The 13593-nt window shown below is 42.5% G+C and overlaps 1 protein-coding gene across 1 annotated transcript in view; it reads left to right on the forward strand.

Annotated features, from left to right (window-relative positions):
- The window catches only part of LOC141017007 (complement component C8 beta chain-like), a 38303-nt gene that overhangs the window by 20327 nt on the left and 4383 nt on the right, over nt 1-13593 (forward strand). The window contains exons 9-16 of the mRNA XM_073491628.1: nt 1551-1598; nt 1855-1963; nt 3296-3943; nt 5736-5866; nt 6365-6449; nt 10741-10831; nt 11158-11305; nt 13329-13476. Coding sequence (XP_073347729.1) covers nt 1551-1598; nt 1855-1963; nt 3296-3943; nt 5736-5866; nt 6365-6449; nt 10741-10831; nt 11158-11305; nt 13329-13476 — 1408 coding nt within the window. The remainder of the gene's footprint in view (nt 1-1550; nt 1599-1854; nt 1964-3295; nt 3944-5735; nt 5867-6364; nt 6450-10740; nt 10832-11157; nt 11306-13328; nt 13477-13593) is intronic.

Genomic DNA, 13593 nt, shown 5'->3' on the forward strand with positions numbered 1-13593 from the left:
GTCTCATCTGACTGGTACGTCGGACGAGCAAAGGGGTGGCTGTTCCGTCTTCCTCAGATGGGTGAGGACGAGAGGTTTGTAGGTGGGGTGGGTGTTGGGTTGAGCTGCATGCAGTGTAGTCACGGCTACATACAATCAAGGCCACCAAACACCCATAAAGCAGTGAATTGATTTGATCGTACAACAGCACAGAAAGCTTTTTTTTTTATTCCCACCCCCCCTTTTCATCAAACTGAAAATAAATTTCATCTCATCCTGGTAGGTTTTATGAGTTCTTCACCACCATGCAGTGACCACGCTATTACATCTCTCAAATCGCTTATAAAAGAAAAAAAGAAAAGAAAAAAAAAAACATTCATTCATTCAAGCCTATTCTGGCCAAACACTCACCCAGAGAGAATTTCCACGCAACTTCTGAAAACAGCCCTAGCAAAGTGCTTCCCTGCTCTTCGCTGTTTGTGTGCTCGTCGCTCAGCATATCAAACAGATACACTGTTCCCGGCCCCCTCGCTATCTCACCCAAACAGCCCATGCCAGTATAAGTAGCAGCGCTTCCATATCTCTAAGTGTTACTGCTTGTCTGTTCATTCAGTTGGAGCTTTTTGAGAGCCTCGAGCTCCCCTGATGTGTGTCAGTGCCTGCAGGGAGAGACCTCTGTGTACAATGTTTACCTTTTTTTTTTTTTTTTTTTCCAAATTCTGACTCATTCTGTGCCCCTCAATAGTCCCAAAGTGCCGTGCAAACTGCGCGATCCGCCATGTCCCTGCTTATTCGAGGAGGACATAAACGCCCTGTATGCAGCAACACAGATTGCTGTGATTCCTCCCTTTTCTTTCTTTTGTTTTAATACCTGTTTGTCTGTGTGTCTGTTTATTTGTTGCATGAAAATCCTGTGTGTTCTGTGTGTTTTTGTGCTTTTTATGGTGACTCATTGTGTGCTTGTGCATGGCCCCAGAGACATTTCATGCAACTTAGCCATCCCATAGTCTCCTCCACGGCCGCGTCCCCTCTCCTTTGAGTAGTGCGAGCAGAGGACAGGGGGGACAAGTGCAGGGGTCACATCTGCCTATAGGGTGAGGTGGCCTCATTGTCTCGGTTGGGTGGTTCCAGGAGCTTCTTCATTCATTCATTTTGATGAAATAAACACACTCCCTCTGTGGATGCGTCCGCTCACAGAGTAGAATCAGCATGATAAAGCAGCCCGGGCTCTCACGGGGGGCCCCTGTTGATTGGCAGACATGAGAATATCTAATCAGAGCCTGTTTTATAGGACTGAATAGCCTTTTACCCACTCAATTATAGCAAGCCATGAAAGATTCATTTTAGATCCATTTTCTGATAATGAATCGAGGGGATAGTTGTTTCTTGCCATCCGCAGCACAAACTGCCTTTGTGAATAGATTTCACTCCCCACACCTACCCACCCATGCAACCACCATGCCCTATCTGGAGATGAATTCAAGGTTTCATGACTGTGCAAAATCTCATTGTCGTGGTGTATCACTGGACTCTGTCTCTCTCTCTCCCTCATCCCTCGGTTCCACTCGCAGAATATCAACCACTTTGATCTTTTCGGCGACATGTCCACTCCTCCCTCGGTGAGTACGACCGCACCAACCAAAACCCTGATTCACTAAAGTTAACAGAACTGCACAGAGAAATTAAAATCGAATTTTATCTGTAACGTTCGGGCATTTCATCAGGACAGTGGCACAGATCTAAATTACTTGAATATCCGACAGCACTGCAGATTAAAGATGAATGTGCAGCCATTGACTTTTAGGTGACTTTGATAGTGGTGACATCTGTCTGTGTATATGTGTGTGTGTGTGTGTGTGTGTGTGTGTGTCCCAGATGCCCCCATCACCTGCCAACACACTGGACCCGAGCAGGAGCAGCCGCCAGCAGCAACTCAATCCTGCTGAGATGTACGCCCCCTTCAGCCCCACCTCCGTGCCGTCAGGTAGCCGCCCATATTCAAACACTGCATCACACCTCCACAATACGAAACATAAAGAGAGTAAAGTTCTGATGGAGACGTCTTTCTATGATGGCTGGATTTGTGGAAAACTCCTGCCAAGATTTGACAGGACGTGGATTTATTTTTTCTGAGGACCACACACGGAGCAGCAGTGTGATTATGCCGTAACCCACAGAGATACTTTTAAAGTGATGCTCCACTGGTGGTTTTGCATATTTTAGCGAAACCACTGACATTGTGGTTTTCCCAAGAACATTCAAGAACGTCCCGGCATCAGTTGGCTTACTGAAGAACGACCTTTCTTTTTGAGACTTAATTCACACAATCCTCTTCACAATGTGCTGTCTGCTGTCCGTGATAACTAAAATATGAACGTGACAAAATGAAACGATCTAAAGCAGGTTTGGCAGTCTCAAAAATAGATTTACTACGGTACAACACAAACATTTCAGAGCATTTTTTGCACTTTATTGATTTAGGTTTGTGTTTTAAACATCATACACTGGACCTGGATGCCAAGTCTACATAAAGACCTTGTTGGTCACATGCTGAGTTTAACTTTGGACATACAACAATTTTTAAACATCATAACTGTACTGGAACAATAATGAAATAATCTTTTTTATATTGCACTTTTTCAACTAAAAACAACTAAATAATACCACAAAATGAATATAAAACATTTTGAGATAATATAAAGTGGAGTAGCAGTAAAATGATGAGACCCAGTCACTTATTTAAGAGTTCATATATTTTATATTCCTATAAAAGAGGGTTTTAAGAGATTATTTAAAAGACGCTTATGATGTAGCCTGCCTGATTTCAATCGACAGATAGTTCAACGGTCTCTGTGGGCTCTGACTGAAGGCATGTGTCTTTTTTACCTTAAAATAACAGATTCAAGACCTCCATCCTCACTCTTTTCCTCAGTTTTCTGTGCTTCCAGGAAGTTCTAGCAACCACAGGGGGTAAAGGAGATAATCAAATGACTGATTTCTGTTTGAACCATGTTTGAAACATTTGGGATCATTTTTAACTTCACATCTCAAAGTAAAGACATACATGTCAAGTCATTTCTGGCATTGAAATGCAGAAATATTACATTTTTGAAATGTGGATAATCAAGTTTGGTTGTGAAGTGGAAGCCTGTGTCTGTTTGGAAGGCAGTCAATGTAAAAATGTATGATGTTCCTGGATTAAAACAGCTGTTTTAATCCAGGAACATTTTTGAAAATCTAAAAGCTCATAATATCAATAATAATGTCCACTTCCTCGTCCTGCCTTAATATCCTCCTCCTCTTGTTCCCACTCCAGGTTATATGACCATGGGTCCGGTGCAGGCGGCCCAGTGGGCGCAGCAGCCGTTTCCTGCCCAGGCTCAGACTCTGGCCTTCCCCGTGCAGGGGCCCCTCCAGGTGGCTCAGGTCCTCCCCGGTGGTCAGCCGGTCATCTGGAGCGGGGCCAACATTTTTCCTGCCACCCAGCAGCAGTGGGCGGCTATGGCGGCGTACATGCCGGCCCAGACCGTCGGCGTGGGGGGGCACGCCATACCAGCTGCCATGCTTCAAGGCCTGGTACCCATTACCACCATGTGCCCCCAAGCCTGCGACCTATCAGCCCCCTCCTCCGCCATCACCAGCCCCCAGCACACGGCCGACCCCACCCTGCTGCAGAGGCAGCTGAGCCTGGGGAAGGACGGCCTCGGCATGGACTCAGATGCAGGCGAGGGCCCGTCTACGTCAGGAGTGGGAGCAGCAGGTGTGGGGCACGGCGTGGCGTCAGCAGCGGTGAGCAGGTGTGGGACCCCAGGCCTCATGAGTGTACCGGACACGCTGGTCTGCAGTCAGCTGCTGCCACCTTCAGCTGCTGCCACCCAGGAAGAGGAAGGGAGCTGTAGTGACCTTGATCTCTCTAGGATGACCTTGAGCCCAGGAACATCCACATCACCGTCGACTGAATCTCGTAAGTGTTCTGAATTATTGTCCTCCTATATAATGCATGCAGCTTACTCAACCATCATCTGTACCCCAGTGTGAGACACATAAATCTCAGTTTTATCAGCCTCTACAGTATCGTGGCTCTATTGACGGCAACGTCTGTCAGTCAGTCCACCACCTTGGTCCAAGCTGGACTATCTATCGATTAGATCCATTACCAAAAAATGTTGCATAGATATTCATGGTCCCCGAGGATGAACCAGATTGACGTTGATGATCCTCTGATGTTTCATTTATAGCCAACAGCTGATCAAATGTTCTACTTGTCCAGTGAAATATCTCAACATCTTGTTGATGTAACGAAACAGAATTTTGTAAACACATTCATGGTTCCCAGAGAATGTATCCTGCTGACTCTGGTGATCCCTTGTCGTTTCCTGTAGCTCCACCTGATGTTCACATTTGTGGTTTCAAATGAATTTCTCCACATCTGTTGCACGTATTGCTGTGAAATCTAGTTGTGCCGCCCTCAGGAGGAATTACAATAACTTTGGTGATCTCCTGACGTCAAATACCTTCAAAACCAATGACATTCCTCAGCCTCAGCTGCATTTTGTTTTTAGTGCTGACAGTAATTGCTGTTGTGAGCGTGTTAGCATGTTGATGTTAGCATGTAGCTCAAAGCACTGTTTTTAGCCATTATCTTGGCTGTAGTCTTGTTTCACGCTACAACACTGTGACTGGAAAAAACAGCAGTTTGTTTCTAACCAAAATGTGCATTGAATTTTGGAACATAACGAAAAGTTATGGCAAGTCAGTTTTATTTATAAAGCTCAATATAACAAGTTCACCTCAAGGGGCTTTACATTCTGCACAGAATATAACACTCTGTCCCGAGAACCTCAAATTAGATTACAAAAAAACTGGGAAATGGGAAAAATCCTCAGGAAGAGCAACAGAGGAGAGATCCCTCTCCCAGGAAGCAATAGATTTTGCGTGTGCTGAAAAGAATAAATAAAATTACAGTATGAACAAACTAAAACGATGCACTGTAAATTGTTAAAAGTTAACTTTAAAGAAGTCAGGAGACTAATTACCTCAGAATTACCAAGTAAAGTAGACTGTGTAATTGAAGTTGCACGAGCTGAAAGCGTTTAAACAACTTAACATTATTAGTCTACTTCACTTGGTAATTTGGAGGTCATCGGTTTCCTCGATTTTCTTTAAGTAAAGTCACTTTGTCAGATTTCACAGTGTAGATTGATTGTAAACATATGGATCCAAAGAAGACAGGAAAGAGGACAGAGTGCACAAGCGAACACACAACAGGCAAACCTCAAACTTAACTTAACTTATTAGTTACAGCAAACAGATGAGTTTTAAGTTTGCATTTAAAGACCTCAACACAGTCTAGACTGTCTGATGCTAGCCTGGAGGCAGGAGGCTCAATAGGAAAAGACCCTGCAGCCCGCTGACATCTTTTTAACTCTGGGGACAGAAAGGAGCCCTGTGCTCTGAGACCAGTAAGCACGGGATGGGATGTGAGGCTTAAGGAGATCAGACAGGTATGAAAGGGCGTAGGAAAGTTGTGCTTTACTTGATATTATCCAGAGTACAGACTGTCAGGTGTAATCAAAAACAAAAGTAGAAGGGGATGACATGCAATAAAGGTCATGATCTAGATCTGAATGCACGACTTCTCGGTGTAGGTTATGCATGTTGCCGGCACATTAGCATTCAGCAGCAAACACTCCACGTTTTGGAAAAAGTGATACAAGGTTGAAATCCTGAATGTTTCTTGTCCCCTCTGTTCGCAGCATCCACTCCAGCCCCTCAGCAGAGCTCGTCTTCAGACTGCCCCCCCTCCCAGGCCAGTGACCCCCCTACAGATCACTCCCCTGTAGACCCCGAGGGCAGCTCCAGCAACGCCAAGGAGGAGGAACAATCGGTGAGCACCGTCCCCCTGGGGTCGCATCCAGAGTCGATTAGATTCATGGATCTGATCTAACAACTGACTGGCATGATGCTATAATCTATTACCGTCAGATGGATGATCTGCTCTCGACTAAATCGCGTGTAATCGCAGCGGGTAGAATGTCATGTGATTAAAACGGCCAAATGGGATTGATTTTTACCCCTTTTTTCAGAAAAATGTCAAGTCAATTACACACGAAAGGTCAAATATGATTCGAGTGTCTTGATTAGATCATATATAATAAGGTGTGATTATGTTTTGTGGTAATCAGAGTCGTTGGCATTTTCCTAGATGTTTTTAGGAAATGTGAAAGAAAAAGATGCACTTTCAGATTGCTGGAGTATAGTTGATTTTTCCTGCAAAATACACATTTTAAAGCTTCCCCTCTTTCTCTCTCTCTCTCTCTCTCTCTCTCTCTCTCTCTCTCTCTCTCTCTCTCTCTCTCTCTCTCTCTCTCTCTCTCTCTCTCAGGGCTCTGCTGTTGCAAGGTCGATCTCCCCGGTGCCCAGTGAAGCTCCTGATCCCCCGCAGGATCAGACCTGTCCACAGGAAGACAGCTAGAGAACAACAGACACCGAGTGAGTATCTCACGGTGTCCTCCTCTCTTATTTTGCCCTTGTTCCCTATTTCATGTATTTTCTCCCCTGCTCTTGTTAAAGGGGCTCTGTGTAGAAATTCAAACTCAGAATTTCAATTTTTACAATACTAATGAGTTAATAATACAAACTCAGAAATATTTATTTTTTCCATAACTGTATAAACAAGCTGTTCTCAGAGGAAAATAAGGTCCCAGAACACTGTTTGAAGCTAGAAAGGTGGCAGGGTCCGCCGCATATAAACAAAGTAAATCAGCATAAAATTGTGTTGTCCTTTAAGGTCGGTTTGTTTGTTCAGTTTATTCAGTCATGAGAACAAAGAGACTTTGTTTATTTAGTTTGTTTAGGCATAAAAATCAGTCACTGAAGATCTTTTTGTCTTATCATTAATATTTCTTCCCCAGAACTACACAGTGCTCCTTTGATTCCAGTGTGCAACCATCCCTCATTTTTTCACAACCCCCCCGTGTTTCCTTATATTTTCATTTGTTAGTGTCTCCTTCTTCCTCGCGGATTTGTGTTTTTTTGCCAACTGGAGAAGAGCCTTGGTTCAGTTCAACCTTCCTCACACAATGCCTCTCTGCGTCACCCACACGAGAGACGAGGAAGGCACAATGTTGCCACCTGGTGGTCAGAGTTGTAACTTCGGCTCCCTGATCATGTGTCTGTCTTTCAGGGGGATGGAAGCTCTCAAGGCCAAGACAGACGCTCATGAGAAAGAGAAGAAGAGAGAGATGAGAGACTGTGATCAGCATCGTCGTCTCTCACAGCTGGATTTACACACACTCGTGCTGTTTTTTCAACCTTGAAAGGATATTTTGGCAGTTCTGTAATAAGCTGGATCTGTTTTCCTCCAGAGGCCACATAACTGTACTGTACTCCTCAGCATGACAACCAGACTTTGGCTCTATCGTCCAATCAGATAACCATTCAACCAGGAAGTGACCTTTGATCTTTGAGTGAATCCTGCAACGGGATGAGTTTATATCTGTGAGGAGACGTTACGAGGCCGACGCAAATTATTTTTCGGGAAACCTTTCAAGAGGAGCAGCGTCCGACTGCACGTGGTCGACCTTCAGTTCGACGACTGCCACCAGCAAAAGACTGCGCACAAGCAGATGGATTTGCCAAATGTTCTCATATAGTGTTGCTCCATCGATTCGTACATTTTGCATGAACAGACTCGATGTGGATTCAGCGGACTCAGCTGTGAGCAGAACTGTTCTCTGCAGCTTCCTTCTAGGCCTGGAACAAATCGATAAAAAAAAGTATGATTTCTTTTTTTTCTTATTTTATAAGCTGTGAATTCTGTGTTGATGACGCCGAGTCATGAGAGATATCGAAATGACTCTGAGGGGCATCAATGTCGAAATCAAAAATTTGCCAAACATCTATTTTGTAAATAAGAATCTTTCCAGTCCCCCGTACCTGAGCCTCTGTGCCATAAGATAGCTCTCTGCCTCTTTGGATGCCAACTACCTGTGTTTTCTCTCAAGCAATGCCCTACCAGCACCTCCATCTTTGACGTCTGGATGTTTGTTTCGCTTTCGCTGCCATTTTATTTTTCATTTCTGAAAAAAATGTCTTCGTTTCCGTTCGGTTGGTGAGATATGAACTGTGAATCTGTGTTACATGGTCATTGAGAAGTAAAGCCTGCTGTAGCTGTCTCACTCATCTCGAGCTCGACAGATGAAAGAAACAAAAAGGGGTCGACAGGCGGAAGAATAGAAATCCTACTGCTTCTTAAAGGTTACAGACTTTTTTTTAGTGAATAGGAGGCAGATTTTCCTGCATCTCTTGGTTTTTAGATATTTTCCAGCTGAGGTCGCATTGTTTACAACTTGCCTCTTAGAATCACATCTCTCTTTGGTTTCTTGAATAAATAAGCAGAATCAACCCACGCTGGTGTGACACGGCTTAACAACCACGAGCTCAGAGACAGTAGAGTGCATTTTCTATGCCTTATAAGGTGGATTTTTTTTGTTGTCCAGTCACTGTTCTTCTTGTCAGGTCATTTGTATACAGTAAACAGGTCATTGTTGTAACAAAGCACTTGGGCATATTGTAGGTCTGCTCCACCGAACCGAAAAAGGGTCAAAAAGAAAAGTGACGTTATATAATATGAACAATAGAGATATCACTATTAACTGCTAGACTTACAATAACAAATGGTAACTGTACCCCTGCTCGTGTAAGAAAAATGAGAAATAGTCCAAAATATTTTGTAAATTTTATTTATGGAATTAAGAATTGTCTTGAAAAAGAGAAAAAAAGGACTTTTGTACGTCTATGACTTCCCCATACACTGTACCCATGCCACTGTTCAGTCACAAATAAAATATCATGTGATTCCCACTTTTCTGCTCCGTTCGCTTTCCTTTCTTTGACCTCGCACCACTCATGTTGTAATGATCAACTGTAAAGAGCTCTGAAGCAGCCAACAGAGGCTGCTCTCCTCACACAAACACTTCAGAAGTCCTCCATGCAGTCAGTCATCGTCATGTGACTACATATGACATATTCAAAATGCACTTAAAGTATCACTAGTAAAGGTACTTAAACAGAAAAATGGCCCCTGTTAGGAAATATAATATACATGTTAAATAATTAGATTTTTAATACTCAAGTCAAGTTTATTTATAGATTACATTTAAGTACAGCTTAAGCTGAGCAAAAACTTTCAAATAAAAGTGTAAAAAACAGACAATGAGTGCAGCAAACAACACGGGACAAAACAACAGATTAAAAGATTAGTGGGCCAGAGAGGCCAGTGAGTAAAAATATTGATGCATCAGCGTGTAAGCAGCGATTAGCTGGTCAGAGTGGAGCGAGATTTAACTGCTTTATGTACAGTTTGGTTTATTTCAGTGTTTCTCGACCTAGGGTTACAAGATCAATCTGGTTCATTATGAGATGGATAATAGGGCAGAAACAGAGATGAGCTGCACATATTTGTATTCACTTCTGGACTTTAGTCTTTGCTTTGATTGTGAAGTATTGGAAACTGTGACCCCTGAGCCGCATCATGTTATTTTGATTAAACTGAGAAGCTTAGATGGGATATCACTTTTGTAGGAACTACTAACAAACTCACAGACATCTGTTATTTAGCAGGTGTCACAAACCAAACAAGTTGAGAATGTCTTCTATTTAGTATCTAAAGAAATGTTTATGTTTAAACGCCACTCATTATAGTGTGTTTACAGCTTTACTTGGGGAGTCCTACTGCATGCTATGTGAAAAAGTAGTATAAAGCCTTTTGTGGCTCCACATGAAGCTGCATGTAATCCAATGAATTGCCTCCAGTGATGTCACTCAGTGGCTAAATTGCATTGTGGGTAATGTAGGCACCAGGTTCTTAAAAGTAGCAGACTGGTCTGGCATTGCACTCCTGTTGGATCCATTATGGAGAGTTTAAAAACAAATCATCAAATTCGATAGAGCAGAATCAGAGATTTTTACTTTTTTTGACTGTGAAGCACTTATATAAATATATAAATAAGCTTTGCTTGCTTGTTGAATGACATCACCAGCCACAATTTATCAGATTACATGGAGCTTCCTCTGGAGCCACAAAAGGCTTCATACTACTGCTCATATATGCAGCAGTACTCCCTAAGACCTGTAAATACACTTTCATGTGTAAAATTGGTGGAGTTACCCTTTAAGTGGCTTTGGCTGTCAAGTATAGGCAGTGGAGTACAATATTTTCTTTTCGATTTAAGTGAAAAGTACAAATATGGAATAAAGTAGCGCAAATACAAATAGCTCACAATTGTACTAACTACTGCTGGGTCATGGGATTGTGTCATTCTGTAAAATCCAACATGAGTGAAGCAAAACAAAGTTTAAAGGTTAGTACGAAAAGTAAACAAAACATGACCACAGACGTCTGTTACGGGAACTGAATTCATCACAAAGCTTTCCCTTCCCACCGCTGTCCATCGGTTATCTAATCTCATTTTAGATTCATCACATGACTACAGATTATGCATAATACAAGTTATGATAACTGAGAAGACATCCTCAACTGCTTCTTTGTAAACCTGAGGAGTGTGTGAGTTAAATAATACACACTGACACAAGACCCAAACACCTCGTCTGTGGCTCTGAGGCCTGCAGGATTGTGTATTCAGCTCCACGTCTGAGTCTAACGGCAGCAGTGAGTTCATATCCAGGCCAGTATCGATCAGTGAGTGTTTGCATAGAAAGCTGAGGAGTGTTGTCTACTTGTTCACAGTCGGGCATAACACACAACCATGCTTTCTGTGGCGATACGCATGAGTGCACGCAGTTTTCAATGCTGTCTGCTACATGTTTCTTTGAGCTTGGTGCTGCTAAGGTAGGAGATTTATTCATCTGTTTAGTAGACTGTCCCTTTTATTTGTCCTGTCATGTTTAATTCAGGTTAAGTATTGTAATTGTCCTGCTTTCAGAGACATGCTGAATCCTAATAATGCTCGAACGTAGTTTTTAAAAATTCCAATGTGAGATTAAAAGTAATTAATTTCACTTTTACCTGCACTAAAGCAACATTTTTTTCTCTGATTAAGATCAGTAGCTCTGTCAGTAGCCGACACTACCAAGATAATTCTGAGACCTTTGCTTCCACAGTGCTAAAAATGTCTGTTAGTGTCCCTGTGTTTTGATTTGATCTTCATGTCACAGTGAAGTCGCCATCACAGCAGCGAGCAATGAAGAGCCTGGTGTTCGTGAAGCTCGCTCAGCAGGCCATCGGGTGGTAGTTCATCCAGTGGACTGTGTTTTATCAGAGTGGAGCGCATGGTCACGCTGTGACACCTGTCAGAAAAAAAGAGTAAGTATGATGACACCAGACAGGTGATAGCAGGCCTGAGAGACCTTACAGTGACTATACATGGCATGGGATTTTGGGCCCAGCAGGACAGTCTGGTGTTGGTCTGGTAATCTGTCAGTAAAAAAGACGAAAATCCCCAATAGTTGACTTTAAGTGCTGAATTTAGTGCAGTCAGAGACACATATGACAAGTTATTAGCCTTTTTTTTTTTTTTTAGCAAACTACAGTTAAAGGAGCACTGTGTAGTTTGGGGAAAAAATTTTAATCAGAAGAGAAAGATCTTCATCGACTGAATAAACTCAGGAAACAAACTCTCATGGCTAAATAATAATAAACAATCTGACCTTCATACTGTTTTACTTTATTTAAATGTGGCGGACCCTGCCACCTTTCTAGCTTCAAACAGTGTTCTGGGACCTTATTTTCCTCTGAGAACAGCTTGTTTATTCAGTTATGGAAGAAAAAAACATTTCTGAGTTTGTATTATTACCTCATTAATATTGTAGAAATTGAGTTTCATCTCCAAAACTACGTAGTGCCCCTTTAATTATGGCATAAAAGGTTTAGCATTTAATCTAAAAGACCTCATAAGGAGAAGGTTTGGGAGGTGGCAAACAGCTTTAGCATAAAGGGTATTAGCTGAGTCTGATTATTATGACTGTACACCTGCTTCAATATGATTTCATCAAGACAGGTAAAACAACATATTTGCCTTGTTAGCTTCCATTAGACAACAGCTAATGTTAGCATCCAACCACTTCCTAGAAAACATTACTATTTGATAGTGTTACACACGACAATAGTAATTGTGTAGATGAATTCTTGTGCATTTATTTAACCTGGTAGTGAAACACACTGGATGGAATCAAGCAGCAATGTTAGCTAGGGAGTGTTCAAATGCTAACGTTAGCTAATGGGCTATCGAATATGTTGTTTTATCTTGAAATATGGCTCAAGAGCCCTCCGGATTTTCACTATCCATCATCTTTTCAGTTGCTGATCAATCAGGGAGTGTTGAAATGTGAGCAATTTCCCTGATTCCTCAGGTTTAAATGACTTGCAACCTAGCAAACAGCAGCACAACAGTGTGACAAAAATGGCCGCCATGTCTAATCAGTGGCAGACATGCATTACAGGCATTTAATTAAAATTTTTAAAAAGAATAAGAACTTTTCCTTTCTGTTTAAAAAACTATAAACATAGACATTGCTCCTGACTATACAGCTCGGCAAGGTTAGTGGCGCCAACGTGTCAGGAAAAGACCTCTGATCACCGTCCAATAAATCTGCACGTTTCCAATGCAGTGCACTAAGTCTTTCAGCAGTCACACAAACCAATGATTGATCGTCATTTATGACGTTAGGACAAAGAGCCTTGTGGTGTGCAGGTAAAGGGGCACAGTTGAGGACCCTGGTGACTGCACAGTCTGGGAAGGGTCACGTCATCCGACAGTGCCTCCAGTACTGGACATGCAGACTATATGAAAGAGAGGCTCACTGTCATGTTGACAGCCAAATTTTTCCACGATAAAAAGCTGTTACTCCTAATTCAAAAACAGTCAAGCCACTAAAAAGAAAAACACTGGCTTTATGGACTGCGGTGTACTCAATATATCAGTAAACGACTGGCCAGACAAATTGTCCTAACCAATTGTAACGCAGCGGTTATCATAAATGAGATTCGATTTGGATAAATAAATTATTCATGTACTGCATTGTGAGATAAATCTGAGTCATTCAACATTTTAGACCCTTGTGGGCTGTTTTTTCTGTGAGGTAGAGACTTCCACAGCTGGCAATGGTCTCAGCTGATGTACTTCAGTGCTCTATCTCATCCACTTTACAAGGAGGGGGATTAATAACCTTGACATGACAAAGTGAAAACAGCCCTCTAATGGGATTACGGCTGTTATAGCTCCCCGGGGCAGTATTCCGAGCTCTTCCACCACCTTTATTGGGTGGTGGTGAGCCTTCCTCTGTATTTCTCTGACCGTTTATGTGTTTGTATTCCCTCAACCATCCAGTATCGCTACGCTAAACTGGACCAGCCTTCCCAGTTTGGAGGGCAGCCGTGCAATTTTCATGGCAGGCAGGAGGAGGCCTGTGCCGTTTCAGCCCGCTACACCTGTGACAATGTTCCTTTGTGTGAGGGATTCCTCTGCACCCAGACAGGTAGCTCCTGCACCTAAACACAAATACTATAAGCATTATTTGGTTTTGTGTTATACAGCCACAGAGCAGTAACACAGCCTTCAGTCTTTGTGCTAAGCTAAGCTAATCAGCCAATTT

Source organism: Pagrus major, chromosome 21 (genome assembly GCF_040436345.1).
Source record: "Pagrus major chromosome 21, Pma_NU_1.0".
NCBI classification, from domain to species: domain Eukaryota; kingdom Metazoa; phylum Chordata; class Actinopteri; order Spariformes; family Sparidae; genus Pagrus; species Pagrus major.